Source organism: Mobula birostris, chromosome 7, assembly GCF_030028105.1.
Source record: "Mobula birostris isolate sMobBir1 chromosome 7, sMobBir1.hap1, whole genome shotgun sequence".
Lineage (NCBI taxonomy): Eukaryota > Metazoa > Chordata > Chondrichthyes > Myliobatiformes > Myliobatidae > Mobula > Mobula birostris.
The window spans coordinates 103954505-103971974 of NC_092376.1; the positions used below are offsets into that span (position 1 = coordinate 103954505).

Consider the following 17470-nt stretch of genomic DNA (forward strand, 5'->3'; position numbering starts at 1 on the left):
AGGTGATCAGACTTCCCGAAGTGAGGGTGCACAGTAGGCATTCTTTGTGGTGGTGTAGCAATGGTCCACTGTGGTGTTTCCTCTGGTAATGCAAGTGATCTGTTGATGGCAGTTGCTGAGTGATTTTTTTCAGACTGACCTGGTTAAAATCTCCCTAAATGATGGTGAAGGCGTTAGGGTGCACTGTTTTGTGTATGTTGATCCCATTGCTCAGATCATCTAAAGCCTGCTTGACATTGGCCTGAGGTGGAATGTAAACTGCTACCAAAATGACCCCAGAGAACTCCCGTGGTAGGTAAAAAGAATGGCACTTTACTGTTAGATATTCCAGGTCTGGTGAGCAGAACTGGGACAGCACTGATATATTTGTTCACCAAGAAGAGTTGATCATAAGGTATACTCCTCCACCTCTGCTTTTGAGAGACTCTATAGATCTATCTGACAGTGTATAGTAAACCTGTCGATCTGGATTGCTGCATCCAGTATGGAAGGGGTTAACCAGGATTCTGTGAAACAAAGGACACGTGCGGTCTTAATGTCACTCTGATTCTGCACCCTAGCTCCGAGTCCATCGATTTTATTCACCAGAGATTGCACATTCGCCAGCAAGATAGTCAGTATAGGGAGTTTAAGACCCCGTTACCTTAAACACACTTGTAACTCCGCTCTACACCCGCGCTTCCTCCGTGGGCGCTTTAGACCACAATCGGTATTGTTTCCGTCGGCTTTAAGCAATGATAGTTCATTTAAACGCATTAAGACATCTTTGTGGATTTACTGACCTTGGAAATAGTTGTGCTTTTTAGCTGTATCAGGCTGAAACGGGACTATTTAATTGTATCCATTGAGAGTACTGCTGTTAGTCAAGTCACACCTAGGCGCCCTGGAAGACTAGGTTAGGAGAATGAGCAAAGAAGTGGCAGATGGAATACAGCGTTGGGAAGTGTATGGTCATGCACTTTGGTAGAATGAATAAAAGCGTAGAATAATGTCTAAAGGGAGAGAAAATTCAAAAATCTGAGTTGCAAAGGAATTTAGGAGTCAAGTGATGAAGAAGGCAAATGCAATGTTAGCAAGCATTTCGAGGTTACTAGAACATATAAACAAGGATGTAATGCTAAAGCTGTGTAAGGCACTGGTGAGGCCTCACTTGGCGTGTTGTTAGCAGTTTTGCACCTGTTATCTGAGAAAGGATGTGTTGACATTAGAGAGTCTTCAAAGGAGGTTTATGAAAATGATTCCGGGATTGAAAGGCTTGTCATATGAGGTGTGTTTGATGGCTCTGGATCTGTACTTGCTGGAATTGAGAGGGAGAATCTCATTGAAACCTATCAAATATTGAAAGGTCTGGATAGAATGGATCTGGGGAGGATATTTGCTCTAATGGGGGAGTCCACGACCAGAGGGTACAATCTTAGAATTACAGGACGTCCATTTAAAACAGAAATGAGGAGGAATTTCTTCAGCCAAAGCGTGGTGAATCTGTGGAATTCATTGCCACAGGCTGCTGCAGAGGCCAGATCATTGAGTGCATTTATGGTGGATGTAGATAGAGTCTTGATTAGTCAGGGCATGAAAGGTTACAGGGAAAGTGCAGGAGAAGGAAGTGAATCAGTCATGATCAAATGGCAGAGCAGAATTGATGGTCGAATGGCCCAATTCTTCTCCAATGTTTTATGGGCTTTTGGATGTACGTGTACTTTGATAATAAACTTACCGTGAACTTTGATTGTGCGGTAGATACTGGAGATCTGAATACCGAAAGTAAAAATTTGCTGAATTCAGTAAGGTTCTGGAGTCTGACCTGCTGAATTGACTTCCAGGTTTTATGCACACAACGCTATTTCCCAGTCAGAGATGAATACGAGAATAATTCTAGCGCCAAACATGCAAACTCTTTTGAAAAATGTATACCGTACCTAATTGGCACAGCAATATGGACTGAATTTTCATGGCTCTTGACCTCACTACCTACGTTGTTATTACATTGCATGGCAGTGAGCTATTACACTTTATTCTGCATTGTTATTATGTTACCCTGTTCTATCTCAATGCACTGTGTAATGATTTGATCTGTATAATCAGTAGGCAAGACAAGCTTTTCACTGTATCTCAGTACATGTGAGAATAATAAACTAATTCTACTTCCAAAATTGTGTCATTTGCCGTAAGCTCACACTGAAGGGATGATTACTCAGACTGACTTTCGGAGGCAGTAAATATTTCTGCAGAGAACTGTTGAAACAAGAACACTGAAAAAAAAAGCATTCAATTTGTGAAGATAGTCTTCTATGAAGATCAACAAGAAGAAATGTTGAGAGGAGTGAAGAAAAAAAAATTCTTGGTCTGCAACTGACAAAGGAAAATGTTTTCAAGTTGGATTTTCTCATTGTTGACAACTGGATAATTTTTTAGAATTGTCTGACATACACGTCCTCAAATTCCCACAGTGTTGAGAGAAAATGGAACTGTGTCCTGGAAAATAAATTCAATCTAGAATTGAGCAAAATTATATCCACTTCCAGGCTATTTTGAATTAGGGAGAATTCAACCCTGGCTTCCCATTAGCATTAGATCATTGTCTGGGTGTGAAATTCCCTCAAACTACATCAATAATTGTGGAATCCCCAGTATTAGTTATTAGCATAATGATTAGAAAACCAACAGTTCTACTTCATATACAAAGCAACTGGGTTTTCTTAACTCTGCTTGTATTTAACACTGAGCCTTTAATGCACCTTCAACAACTTTTCTACATTCAATGAATGTTTAATTACACCTAACGTTTTCTGGTTGGGGATGACAGGAGACTGAATCATAAGCAACAAGACATTGTAGGCAACCATGGAGATCACGCAGATGGAGGGAAAAAAGAACTTAACTTCAGAGTTTATGGTCTACCAAACTTACAGCTATACAGTACTTCTCTGAGAAGCAGTCCATGGACAATTATCATCAAGATTTATAACTTCCTGTGAGCTCAAATGCTGTGAACGTAAAGGTTAAGGGCATTTTTAGTTTTCTGGCTTCAGGATCATTTCAGGTTGCTGCCACTAATCATGCCAAATCTCACTGTCTGGGGCTCATTGTTGCTTTATGGAAGACACCCAGTCTCCGTACTTCCAGAGTGAAGGATTAGTTTACTTTATCTGCAGTTCACAAAAACACAGAGATTTACTACCATTCAGTCAGTCAGTCAGTGGGTGCCGTCCCGAATCCGGGGTTGGCGGCTATGCACCTCCATCTTCTTCCATCTTGCGACAGCACCAAGTACAGCTTCTCCTCCAGTTGTTCTCGCTGGCCACCTTGGCACCGCCCATCGCCGCCCCCGCCGAACTCGAGCCCGAGGCCGTGTCAGCTTCCAGCCGCGGCCGCTTCTTTGAGCTCCGCCCTTCCTTAGGCAGGGTCCTTGGGCAGGTCCAGGCACAGGGTGCAGCGCCCAGGTTCATCATGTCTCTTCTAACTAGGGGCATAGCATACAATTCGTAGATATGTGGTGAGGCTTTAATCTCTTCCACGGAAGATAGCCGTTGGCTCACAAGGAGCTCATCTGCCCTTTATCAAACCTTGTTTTTTTCAGTCCTGCTGGGTGTCCTCACACCCTCCTCACCAGACTAAGTCTGGTGAGGGAGCCGGCCCAAGCTGCCAACTGCCCCTGCTGAGTCTCTCCGAGTGTCCGGCGCCCGACCGAAAACCATGGTCGAGCGGCCGGCGACCAAATCGGGGGCTTGTACTACCACGACAATCTTCCAAAAATGTAGTCATATTGCATTTGTGTAATATTACATGGTTCCCTTTGGCTACCTTCTGCCACAACTGGATAGTGACTATGACCTTTCTCTGAATATTGCTCTTTGACAACCTGCCCAGAATCCTCTGGTAATACTGCCCTGCCCCTCACCCACTAAAGAACTATCCATCCTTGAAGCAGCAGGGCTCCTCTGCAGCTGGAAGAGTGCTGGTTGTATTCTGCACATGAACCATTCAAAGGTGGTTTCCAAGGTCACAGCTGTGAGGCAGTGAGCAGGAAAATGAGACCTTGTCATAGAATTGTGTACATTGAAGCTGGTGCAGTGTGACATTTCCCTGGGAAATCCCACAAAAGTATTCTGGTAACCCCATATTTGAAGATTGGGATTTTAACCAGACTTTTAAAAACTGTTTAAGGATGAGGTTCAACACTGTTTTTGTGCACATAATAGGAAAGGCATTTCTAACATGATAGTTGAAGCAGAGCACCCAAAGTTCAAACGTCATTGTAAGGATTAAGTACATAGCTGGGGTGATTTTTTTTGTAAGCCTGATTCGATTAGTGCTGCTCACTTCAGTAGTAATAATGCAAAACATGTTTTTACCCAGATTGCACTCACAAGCATTTCAGGTGAAATTTCACTGATCACAAAAGTCTGTGGATTCTGTGCATAATCCAAATTCATGCACCTGATGTTGGATGTAGACGTAGTGACTTCAGTGTCCATAGTGTCCATTTCCTATGTAAACTGGAATTCAAAGGATTGCCATCGAATAATCTCAGTTGAACTAGCACACTGCACAGTTTGTGACTTTGGTCACACTCTGCTGATATGAGGAGACCTGTTTGGTGACTTCAAACCTGGTAACAGGCTAGTCCAACATTTTTCAAAAATTCCAAATCTGCAAAAATCTACTGATTTCTCTGTCTCTCTCTCACCATTTACCTGCTGATATTCACACAAGTGCCGGAAGTGCCGGACATATAGAGAATCAGTTGATTATTTCCTGCCATCTTGCATCCACACTGCTGTCAATGTGTGAGCAAATGTTGTCTCTAGAACATCATGCGCTCTCTGTCTTACTATTTCTCACTCTTAGTAGATGTTTAAAATGAGCTTAAAGAAGAAACATCGAGAAACAGAAGGAAGTGGAGAAACTGCACACTGCATTCAGTGGAAATACTCACAATGTGTGAAAAATGCTCACAACCGTGAACAATCCCGTGGTTGAAAAATTACAACACGAGTGTATTACAAATATAAAAGGGTCTCTGGATATTAGAAAGCCTCTCATCAAAGTTCAAAGTAAATTTATTATCAAAGCTTATATAGGTAACCATATACAACCCTGAGATTAATTTTCTTGCAGACATTTTCAATAAATCCATGATTGAATAATAACCTTAATAAAGTGAAGTTATCACCTTTGGTTTAAGAGCTTGATGGTTGAGGGGTACTAACTATTCCTGAACCTGGTGGTGTGAGTCCTGAGGCTCCTGTACCTTCTTCCTGTTGGCAGCAGTGAGAAGAGAGCATGACCTGTGTGGTGGGGGTCCCTGATGATGGATGCTGCTTTCCTACAACAATGCTCCGTGTAGATGTGCTCAACGGTGGGGAGGGCTGTTTGAGGCTTCTTGTGAAAAATTGTGACAAAAGGTGTGAATGATCTTCATGGTTTCCTGTATATGATACATTAATGTTGAAGTTTGCAAAACCAGATTGCTCTGTTGATAACCACTTGACAATGGATACAGAGATGCTACTGTATGTTCACACACGGAGCTCATTGAGAAAGAGCTGGACAAAAGACAGTGCATTGGCACACCAAAGCAACGGCTGACAATGAAGAGCTTTGATTGGCCAAGGAACTTGGAGACTTCTACTTTTGCAGGAACCATTCACAGAATATAGCTTGAGATTCAAGACTCGCCAGCTCCTTACATCTAAGTTTATCACTTTACAAGAATAAGGGAAGAAACTAGATCACCATCTGTTTTGTTTTGATGCCTACCACCTTAACTACCATAGCTCCACTCCACACTACCCATCATTTCAGACAACCTCACAGAGTTCCAGCATTAGCAATACCATTGTATTTAGTTCAACCTCAATGTCAGGTAATAGCAAGTTTAAATTTTATCAAATTTTTCTGAAAAAAACTCCAGTCTTGGTGAATTGGGGAAATTGTCTTGCCAGCCTAGAACATAAACCTTATTTCCAATAGACTGAACAGCTGTCTTATATGTGAGCTGTGCCTATACGTCAACTTTGAGTGATTCATGTACAAGGTCACCTAAAAGCCTCTGAATATCAATGTTTACAATGACTAAAATGGTTTTCTATGTTTAATCTAAACAGCCAATCTCATATTTTCCACATTATATTCCAAAATGGAAAATACATTTCTCTCTTACCCCGTTCTGAGGAAAGATCTTCAATTAAAACGCTTTTCTCTCCACAGATGCTTTTTGACCTGCTAAATGTTTTCAGATTTTCCTTCACATTTTCAGTATCAGTGGTTATTTGATTTTCAATTAATGGAGAATAAATAATTTGTACCAATACTATTTGTGAGGCCTAACATGAACACTTCGGCTGCCACGTTTACCACAGCCGTGACGACACATCGTAATTAGCTGTGAATCACTTTGGGACACCCTGGGGTTATGAAACTATCAATGTGAGTTCTCAATGGAATTTAAGCGGGAGCCCCAGCTTATTAAAATGTGAACGAAACACAACAATATTATGTTTTTTTTTCGGACAAAAACAAAAGCTATCAAAAACTACATTCGAATATAAAAGTTTCCGACAACACCAGCTCTTCATCTTTTCTTACTACCTGTCATGGGAGTAAAAGGTTGAAGGGAACGTGTAGTTGTTGGGACTTGTAGTTTTAAAGGCGGCTACCTCGCATGTTTAATATGAATGCTCCTGTAATAAACTACAGCTCCCGGAGTGCTGCGCAGAACAGGCGCATGCGTTCCGTGGGTGTGTGTGTGACGTGAACGGCGGTTGGATCGTTGCGTTACGCGCTGACGTGCGAGTTTGGCTGGTAACCGGCAGGTCGAGGCCCTGTCTTTTTGTTGAGCAACTCCTGGGCCGCCAATTGTCGGCTGACTTTGTCCGAGCGCTGGAGTTTGACGGGGGGCGGGTGGCTGTGTTCCCCCGAGTGTTTTCTAACGTCGGGGGCTGGAAAGCGTGGCCGTTGCCTGAGCGACATGATGCTGAACATGTGGAAGATGCGAGAGCTGGTGGACAAGGCGTGAGTAGACGTTCTAACGCGCGTCTGTTACTGACAAGACGGCGGGCCCCAATTGGGGCCCCACGTCAGCGGCGGCGGCAGCGACCTTGGGCAGATTCTCTTCCACCATCCGCAGCAATCAGTATCGACCTGGCTCGGCGCCCATTCCCGTCCGCTTTGCTAGTGCCCCAGTCCAACTTTTGGTAGCGTTGGGCCCGCCTGCCCTCGGGTTGTGCTCGAGTTGTGATTTTTGGTGCAGAGCCGCACCTCGCACCAAGTGTCCACCCGAATTCCGGCGGAGCCTGAGGCTTCGATGCCCAAACCAGCGCTGAGGAAGTGCGGCAGGTTTCGTGGTGGTATCTTTCCGATCTGAAGTTGCAGACTAAGGTGTCATCCGGACGGAGACACTATACAGGCACTAAGTTAAAGAAATCCCTTTGAAAAGAATCTCAGGGACTTTGGTCAATATGTGGACCAGATGAACTTCAGCTGAGTCTGTGTTCAAGTTCATCAAGTCCACTTGTTAAGCAACTACACTTTGGGACAGTTAAATATTGTGGACATCTTGATGGCCTGCAAGTCTGTAAATTGAACCTTTTTTGTTTTTTGTATTTTGTTTAGGTGGCGAAAGTCATTTTCCTCGGTTTTTTTTGGTCTTTATAATTTTTGTACTCAAATAGGGACCTGTAGTTCTTCAAATCAACGTTATACTTAAAGTCTCAGTGTCTCTAATCCGTAGCAAGTTGGACAGCTCAGTGCTTTTAACCAGCACATTACTTTTGCTGTATGTAGACCAATGTAATGCAAAACTTTTGTTATTAGAATTTGCTGAAATGTTATATGAACTGAATAAGTACTATGCACCAGTCTTCACTGTGGAAGGCAGCAGCATGCCAAAAAGTGGAAAATTATTCTGGGAGCAGGAGTGTAGTCACTATTACTGATGAAAAGATGCTTGGCAAACTGAAAGGTATGAAGGTAGTTAATTAGTCATTTGGACTACACCTTCTCCCCCCTCCCCCCACCATGTTCTGAAAGAGGTCATTGAAGAGATTGTGGAAAGTATGTGTAGTCATCTTTTAAGGATCACTAGATTCTGGAACGGTCTGGAGGACTAGAAAATTGAAAGTGTCTCTCCAAAAGACAGGAAATTATAGGCCAGTTAGCCTTGTTTCTGTGGTTGGTAGGGTTGGCATTATTAAGGATGAGTTTTCAAGGTATTTTGGAAGCGCATGATAAAATAAGCCAAAATCAACATGGGGAAATCTTGCCTGACAAATCTATTGGAATTTTTTGAACAAATAACAGACAGCTGGACAAAAGTGTCAGAGGTTGCTGTTTACTCGGATTTTCAGAAGGCCATTGACAAGTTGATGCATGTGAGGGTGCTAAACAAAATATCCCATGGTATTATAGGAAAGATACTGGTATGGATATATGATTGGCAGAAGGCAGATAGTGGGAATAAAAGGGGCCATTTCCGGTAGGCTGCTCGTGTTATTCTGCAAAGCTCTGCTATTTTTCATGTTGATGGCTTTGTGGTCAAGTTTGCTGATGATGCAAAGATAGGTGGAGGGACAGCTAGTGTTGAGGAAGCAAGGCATCTGCAGAAAGAGTTGGACAGATAAACAGAATGAGCAAAGAAGTGGCAAATTGAATACAATGTAGAGAAGTGTCTGGTTATGTACTCTGGTAGAAGGAATAAACGTGTATGAGGAGCATTAGGCCTATAGTTGCTGGAGGTTAGAAGAATGATGTAAGATCTCATTGAAACCTTTCAAATATTGAATGGCCTAAATGGAATCAACATGAAGAGGATGTTTCAAATAGTGGGAGGAGTCTAGGACCAGAGAGCATGGGCTTAGAATAGAAGGATGCATTTTTAGAACAAAGATAAGGAATTTATTGAGCCAGAGAGGGTTAAATGAATTAATTGCCACAGGTGGCTGTGGAGACCAAGTCATTTAAAGCAGAGGTTGATAGATTCTTGATTAGTAAGGATGTCAGATGTTGTAGTGAGATGCCAAGGAGAATGGAATTGAGAGGAAATATAAATTGGCTAAGATTGAATGGCAGAGCAGACTCGATGGGACAAATGGCCTAATTTTGCTTCTGTGTCTTGTGGTCTAATGGGTAGTTTCCTGTTTACTTTCAGTGTTGATATTTAGTTTTTTATGTACTGTATAGTTCAGACTGTACAAACCAGTTTTAATTTTGTGTAGCCTATATGGAATATTCTAAATGTCCTCAGGCACCAATGTGGACATTAAGTTTACTAATTTAGCTCTCACCCTTTCACATTTGGGCAGGAAAAAAGTAGAGCTTTTTGCATTCTGGAGCCTTGCCTTCAGAATGTAATTTGTTATCTCTTGTATGTGAAATGATAAATTTCAACAGATCTGTGTTAACATCTAAATCAAATATAGGCTCTTTATTTCAGACAAAATAGCATTGACTGTACTTTCATAATGGAGCTCAAATGAAGGGTTCTTTAAGTATCAATTACATTTGTTTATATTGACAATAGCATGGATACAGTGGGTGGAAATAAGTATGTACAGTACTGTGCAAAAGTCTTGGGCACATATTTAAAAAATCTGTAAAATGATGCTTTCAAAAATAATGAAATGAGAAGTTCCTAATATCAAAAACACTATAAAGAGCAGTAAACAGTAACAAAACTAATTCATATCAATACTTAGTATGAGCACCTGTTGCCTTAAAACCACTCTTGAGTATACTGTTTTGCAGATTTTTAAGAAAATCAGCTGGTAGGTTGTTCAAAGCATCTTGGAAAACTTGCTTTGGCTGTCTTGCTTGCTTCTGTCTATCCAGGTAATCGTAGACAGCCTTGCTGATGTTGAGAATCAGGGCTCTGTAGGCTAAACCATCTATTGTAGAACTCCTTATTCTTTTCACTGAAGATAATTCCTTATGACCTTAGCAATGTGGGGTCACTGTTTGGACCCATCAGATGCCTCCTTGATAGTATTGCATAATAGATGAGAATCTGCTTGCACTTCTCAACATTGAGGATTCCATTCATTCTGACCAGATCACCAATTCCATTTGCAGAAGTGTAGCCCCAAACCTCCAGGGAACCTCCACCATGCTTCACTGTTGGCTGCAGACACTCATCCATGTAGTGCTTTCCAGTTCTACTATGGACAAACTACCTCCTGTTTGAGCCAAACATTTCAAATTTTGACTCATTAGTCCAGAGCACTTGCTGCCATTGTTCAGCACCATAGTCCTTATGTTTTTGTGCACAGGTAAATCTCTTGACTTTGTTTTCACTGTGGATGAATGGCTTTTTGGTAGCATGACCACTTCTGACAAGACTTCTCCAGACTGTAGAGGAGTGCACTTGAGTTAGAGTGGTTTCTGTGAATTAGAGCTGATAGCAGTGCTGGACTGCTTCCTATTTCGGAGGGATGTCAGTGTGATGTATCTCTTGTCTGCTGCGTTCAGTTTCCATGACCGACTACTGTGTTTCTGGTCCTCGACCTTGCCTGTTTGTTTGTACTTATTCAGAAGAGCTTGGACAGCACATCTTGAAACTCCTGTCTGCTATGAAACTTGTGCTTGGGAGAGATCTTGCTGATGCAGAATGACTACGTTGTAATTTGTTGCTATGCTCACTCTTGCCATGGTGTAAGAACTGATAATTTGAAGGTTAAATGGTCACATCTGCCACACCCTCACCGTTTAGTTTGGTTGACCTTCACCCAATTTGATTCCTTCTACCTCCATTTCTGTTTCAGTTGATCAGTTTAGTCCTTCAGTTCATTATGTCATTGATCATTAGCACCTGTTATCTTTGTTTAATCATGTCCTGGGCTATTTACTTTTAAAGTAATGAAGTTTTTATTTGATAGTGGTATTTTTACAAAAAAAAATTCTATAACATTTAATTTTTTTGGAAAACTAAAATTTACTCTTTTCTACTGACATGCTAATGCAGAAGACAGAAGTAAATAATCGAAAATGTAATTTACATTTTAAAAGAAGCTAGGGTAATTAAGACTTATGCACAGTGCTATATGACATAGAAAAATATTTACTTGAGATCACCTTCAAAAAGCGATATGCAAAGTGCAATTTGCATATAGGCAAATAATAAGAATTAGTTGTGATGTGTTTTGATCATTTAAACTGAGTTAAATGTCAGATACACACACACAATGTTGATGGAACTCGGCGTTTGTGGAAATGAACAACCAGTCAACGTTTTGTGCTGAGACCCTTCATTAGGACTGGAAAGGAAGGGGGAAGAGGCCTAAATAAGAAGTTGGGCGAGAATGAGGACAAACTAGAAGGTGAGGGGGAATGAAGTATGAAGCTATGAAGTAAGATGTAGTGATAAGTGGAAAAGGCAAGAAGCTGGAGAAGAAGGAATCTAATAGGAGTGGAGAGTGGATACTGGGAGAAATGGAAAGAAGAGTGGCACCAGATGAGGTTCACCCTGATCACCAGGCGATAGATTCCTGTTCCGACATATTGGTCCATGGCCTCATCATCTGCTGCGATAAGGAAACTCTCAGAATGGAGGAGCAACACATCAGATTTTATCTAGGTAGCCTCCAATCTGATGGAATGAATGAATGAACAGTAATCCCCCTCCCCCCCCCCACCATTTCCCCACTCTGGCTTCTTACCTCTTCTCACCTGCCCATATCACCTCCCCCTAATGCCCCTCCTTCCTTTTCTCCCATGATTTGCTCTCCTCTCCTATCAGATGCTTTCTTTTCAAGCCCTTTGCCATTTCCACTTCCCACCACCCAGTTTCTTACTTCTTCCTCCCGCCCCCCCCAACCTTATTCTGGCTTCCTCCCTCTTCTTTCCAGTCCTGATGAAGTGCCTGGGCCCAAAATGTCGACTGTTCATTTCCATAGATGCTGCTGTTGATTCCGCCAGCATTTTGTGTCTTGCTCTGGATTTCCAGGATCTGCAGGATCTCTTGTGTTTGTGTGGGAGAAATGCCAGAAAGACACTGGGATTTGGGCATTGTTATCCTGAGTTAATTATTTTCTGTTAGTGATTCCAGCTCCTTCATGCACCTAACATGTTGCTCTGTATAGATCAAAAGTAGATTTTACTTAAAATGTCATTATTCATAAATGTACTTTGGAAGAGTGATCACTAGATCCAATCCTTTAAGCATCGTTAACCTTTTCTTCAGGAAAGGTTATCACAGTCTAGAATCTGTCATCCATGTGCTGACATTCCAGTAGTTATTTGGATTATATTTGTACTCATGACAGATCTTCATTTCATGAAGATACATCTAATCTTTTACAGGTAGTAGGATGTTATTTCAGTGGAACTGTTTCATCATGAGAAAACAAAAATGATTTATTCTTCCTAACTGTGCCATGAAATTATCAGATTTGTGTAGAGAGAAGCTTATTGTTAGAACTGGGGTGAATGATTAAGGTTAGAATGCACCTATGTACTTAATGACCACTATTGGAAGCCTCAAGATGAAGAAGGTATTGAGCTCCTTTATATGTAAAGAATGTGGCAGAAGAAACTAGTGTAAGGCAAGATGATGCTGACAGATGGGTGAAAGAAGTGAAAATATTTCAAGGTATGTTGTCGTTACTTTTGGAATGCTTCACATTGCATTGTGTATGATGGTTAATACAATAGATTTATTGATGATTTGATTTCTACTTGCCATTATCAATCTCATAATTTACTTTGTGTAGTTTTGATTCTTAATTGCTGCAGGAAATTATGCTATGAATATGACGAACAGTCTCCTTAAAATTGTAATATGCAATACTTCAGATTCAGTTATTTATCACGTGCATTGAAACACTGTGAAATGTGTCATTTGCAACACAATCTAATGAGGTGATGGGGCAGCCTGTAAAGGTTGCCACAGATGTACTTGAGGCTAGAAAAGGACAGTGGTGTGCAGATTGATTACTCTGATTGGACTGGGACAAGCTCGTTCTTAAATCTGGATGAGATCTGTTGCTGTGTTTTTTTTTCCTCTTGTGGTAAGGTGTGCCCAGAGTTCAAAGGTTTGGCCTAACCAAATCAGATACGTTGGGTAAACAGGTCCTTCCGGTTTTAAAGTTGCTATAAAGCCAGTGTTGCAACATGACAAAGGTCATCTCTAAACAAGTTTTGGATTCCATATTCTAGATGAGTCAGTAAGCCTCATACTCTGCATAATCTAGGTTTAATTTTAATTTGCCTTTTGCTAATATGGACTGTTATGTTACTAATATGAATCAATTCACTGAACTGGCAATTGAATGTAAGAAAAACAACTGCATTGTCACAACTTTAAGCTTTGAACTGAGTAATGGGATAGTAATCTGATCTGTAGAGTGACTTTGTTTTATAAAACAAGTGGAAAACTTTCATGTGTTCTTTCTCATTCTCAAAAAATTTAAAATGCTCGATTGACCAGTAAGGAATTATTCTCTTTAACTTCCGCTATCTCCAAAAGGATCCCATCACCAAACACATCTTCTCTCTCACCCACACCCACACACACACACACACTTTCTGCTTTCCACAGGGATCACTTCCTACTTGACTTCCTTGTGCATTTGTTCCCTCCCACTGATCTCCCTCCTGACAATTTTCCTTGCAAAAGTGCTGCACCTGCCCCTGTATCTCCCCTGTCAGTACCATTCAGGGCCCTATATAGTTCTTCCAGGTGAGGCGACACTTCATGTGTGAGTCTGTTGGGGTCACCTACTATATCCGGTGCTCCCGGTGTGGTTCCTGTATATCTGTGAGACATGATGTAGAGTGGAAGACCGCTGCTCCCAGCACCTACGCTTGTTTGCCAGAAAAAGCGGGTTCTCCTGGTGCCACCCATTTCAATTCTACTTCCCATTCCATTCTGACATGCCAGTCCATGGGTGAAGAAACACCTTGTATTCTGTCTGGCTAGCCTCCAAACTGATAGCATTAACATTGATTTCTTGAACTTCTGGTAATGCTACCACCATTCCCCATTTTCATTTCCCTCTCACCTTGTCTCCTTACCTGCCCATCACCTCCCTTTGGTTCTCCTCCCCCTTCCCTTTCTTCCATGGTCTTGTCACCTCCTATCAGATTCCCCTTTCTTCAGCCTATTATCTTTCACTAATTGACCTCTCCCCTCAGTTTCACCTATCACTTCCTATCTTGTATATTTTCCTTCCCTCCCCCACCTTCTAACTCTGACTACTTGTCTTTTTTTTCCTCCTGTTCTGATGAAGGGCCTTGGCCTGAAGCATCTACTGTTTACTCTTTTCCATAGATGCTGCCTAGCCTGCAGAGTTCCTCCTGCATTTTGTTTGGATTCCAGCATCTGCAGATTTTCTCTTGTTTGTTAAAGGAATAAGTCCAGTGTCTTTGGCAAGGAGATAATTTTCTGGGATGCAAGCAGTGCTGGCATGACCTGCATTATATTACTATCCTCATTTGCCACTGAGAAATAATGATGTTTAAGTTGCTATGTTCCTTCTCATGAAGATACTCTTAACGATGTTATTGGGCAGGGAGCTGTAATACTTAGACCCAGTGATGATGAAGGACTGGTGACATGTTTTGAAGTCATGATAGTGTGCAACTTGGCAGTGAAAATGATCTCATGTCCTTGTTGACTTTTGTCGTCTTGGTCATAAAAGATTGTAGCTTTGCAAGTTGGTGTTGGAATAGTCTTAGTAGTAATTGTACCACTTTGTAGGTAATATTCCACTTGGCTGTAGACCAAAAATTATGCTGAGAATGTATGTTTATTAAATGGGATCTACTCATATGGGTTGCTTTGTCTAGATAGTGTTGATTTGCTTAAATGTTGATGGATGTGCACTTATCCAAACACCTGGAGAGTTTAATTTCATTCCTGATTTCTACCTTGTGAATTGTGGAAAGGCCTTGTGTCAGAAAGTGTCACCTGCAGCAGGATATCCTATTTTGCTACTTAAATCACTGATGCAGTTAAGTTCCTGTTCAGTGTTGATGGTGAAGGACTTAACTTCCATTAAAGTGGCCTATCCCGTTTTGGCACTGACCATATTGTTGGTGATCATTGCGTGGCACTTTGTGGATGAATGTTGCTTTCCACTTACTTGTGTATGACTCCATATTAACCAGGTCTTGCTTCATGCAGCTAAGTACTGCTTCATTTTCTGAAGAGTTGCAAATAAAATTGAACTGTTGGACAGCAAGCATTCCTACTTCTGACCGTAAGGGACAAAGGCAAAGCTTGGGATGATGCCCTGAGGAACTTGATCCAGAATAATTAATCTCTGAATTCCTTTATAGGAGGTAGGGCTTCAAATTGTGGAGTGTTTTCCATTGACTGTAACTTCAGGGTCTCTCGATGTTGCAACTGGCCAGTTGCAACAATATCAATTACCCTTGATATCAAGGGTAGTTCACTTCACGCTTTGATGCAGGTTAGACCGAGTCCGTCAGGTGGTCCTGACAAAACCCAATCTGATGAGTGCCAATTAGTAGTGTTGTCAATGACATTTTCCATGATTTGAGAGTGGATTGAATACAATTTGTCCTGCTTTTTGCAGGTGGGATATAACTGGACAATATTCCACCTTGTAAGAATATTGGGGCAGCTTGGCAGTAGAAGGTGCAAGATCTTGGAACGTAGGGTTTCAGTGCTTTGGCAGTGATGGTTACATTGGTGTTGTAGTATATAGAGCTCTTAATTTTTGGTGTCGTATGTATTGTATCAAAATTGTTCAAAGTAAATTTATTATCACAGTACATACATGTCACGACATAGAACCCTGAGAATCTTTTTCCTGCGGGCATAATCAGCAAATCTATAGAATAGTGACTATAAACAGGATCACTGAAAGATCAAGTAGAGCATAGATGATAACAAACTGTGAAAGTGCACAGTTAAGACTAAGAACTTGGAAGGAAACTTTGATGGATCACCTAGGCAGTACTTCTGCTTGAATATGGTCGCAATTGCTTTAAGTGTTTTTTCCCCGAAGCATTCAGTAGGTATAGTTCATTTACTGAAAGCAATTTATCAAAATTTGATAGGTTGTTCTTGGGTTGCCAATACCTAACTTTTTTTTATATTTGTTTAGAGATGTAGCACGGTAACATGCTCGTGTGCCCCCAATGAGCCTGTGCCGCCCAATTTTACCCATGTAACCAATTAATCTACTAACCTGTATGTCTTTGGACTATGGGAAGAAACCAGAGGACTGAGAGAAAACCCATGCATTCACAGGGCAAACAAACAGGCTCTTTCTGGACAGCAGTGCAATTGAACCTGGGTCAGTGATGCTATAATAGCTTTATGCTTCCCACTACACTACCTTGCGCATATGCGGTATGTGTACACCATTCTATATGAATGAGCTCTCATAATATAAGTAAATTCAAAAGTCCAGCATACATTCATTTCTATGAATGATAGAACTAGTTTCCTCTGTCCACACCAGAAATTGTATTTTTATCAGCTTTGTGTGCTTTTGATGCTACTAGGTATGGTTATCATATTGAATATATTCCAACAAAAGTGATTTATGGACAAGTTACTTGTGAATGGACTGTGTAGTAGTTAACTATTGGCTCTAAACTTATTGTTGCTATTTCATTTGTAAGTAACTAGATGTAGTTAACTATTTGAGGCAGTGTGCTTTAATCTTTGTGATTCTACAATTTTGGACTTCATTATTAAAACTTATAACTAAGACCATACTTAAGGCTAAATTTGTTAATACTGAAGCATAAAGTAAGATTGTTATTGTACACATATTTTGCAAATGTAGCATGATGAATGTATGATCAATATATCTCCGAAATCAACTTCAAGAAGTCCAGCTTTAATTTTCCTTTCTTGCTGAGTGCAATACGGGTGTTAATGCTGATCTTTCTCGATTCCAGTTTATATTCTCTGTACCTATGAAATTTAGCAGTTGGTTGCTTTTCTTTGTTGCATTTTTCCTGATTCTAACCTAATCCGACTATTGCCTCAGTTGGACAGTGAAGGAATACAGGGGAAAATACTTCAGCCTAAGTTTGCTGATGGTGATAATTTATAGATAAAATAATTTTATAATATGGAGAATTGGAGTACACTAAATTGAATTGAAGTCAGGGGTGAGGGACATAGGCATATGTTGAGCATAATCTTTGTTTTGTTGGTTATGTCACATACCCTGTGAAGGGACTAAAGAACCAACAGAAATGGAAAACACTTTGGAGTCCAGTATTGCTATTACCTAATAATATTTATTAGTAACTATGCAATACAGTAATATAAATGTAGATAAATTAAACAGGTTAGCAATGATTATATAAAAGTAATTGTGGAATATATATGAAAATCAAGCTTCTTCAAGTCTAGGTGTAAAAAGATGATGAGTAAAGTTCGGTTCGTGGTATTGAGTTGAGTAGTGATGGAGAGAGAGATTTGAGTCTTCAGGTGAGCTGACGCCGTCGATCTTCTCGTTGTCCTTCGAAATCCTTTAAAAGTCAC

At 40.9% G+C, this 17470-nt stretch overlaps 1 protein-coding gene across 2 annotated transcripts in view; it reads left to right on the forward strand.

Moving 5' to 3' along the window:
- The first annotated feature begins 6780 nt into the window (after window positions 1-6780).
- clint1a (clathrin interactor 1a) overlaps window positions 6781-17470 on the forward strand; it is a 193408-nt gene continuing 182718 nt past the window's right edge. For both annotated transcript variants that reach the window (XM_072263548.1, XM_072263549.1), the window contains exon 1: window positions 6781-7017. In XM_072263548.1, the coding sequence (XP_072119649.1) occupies window positions 6974-7017 (44 nt within the window). In that variant the 5' untranslated portion in view covers window positions 6781-6973. The remainder of the gene's footprint in view (window positions 7018-17470) is intronic.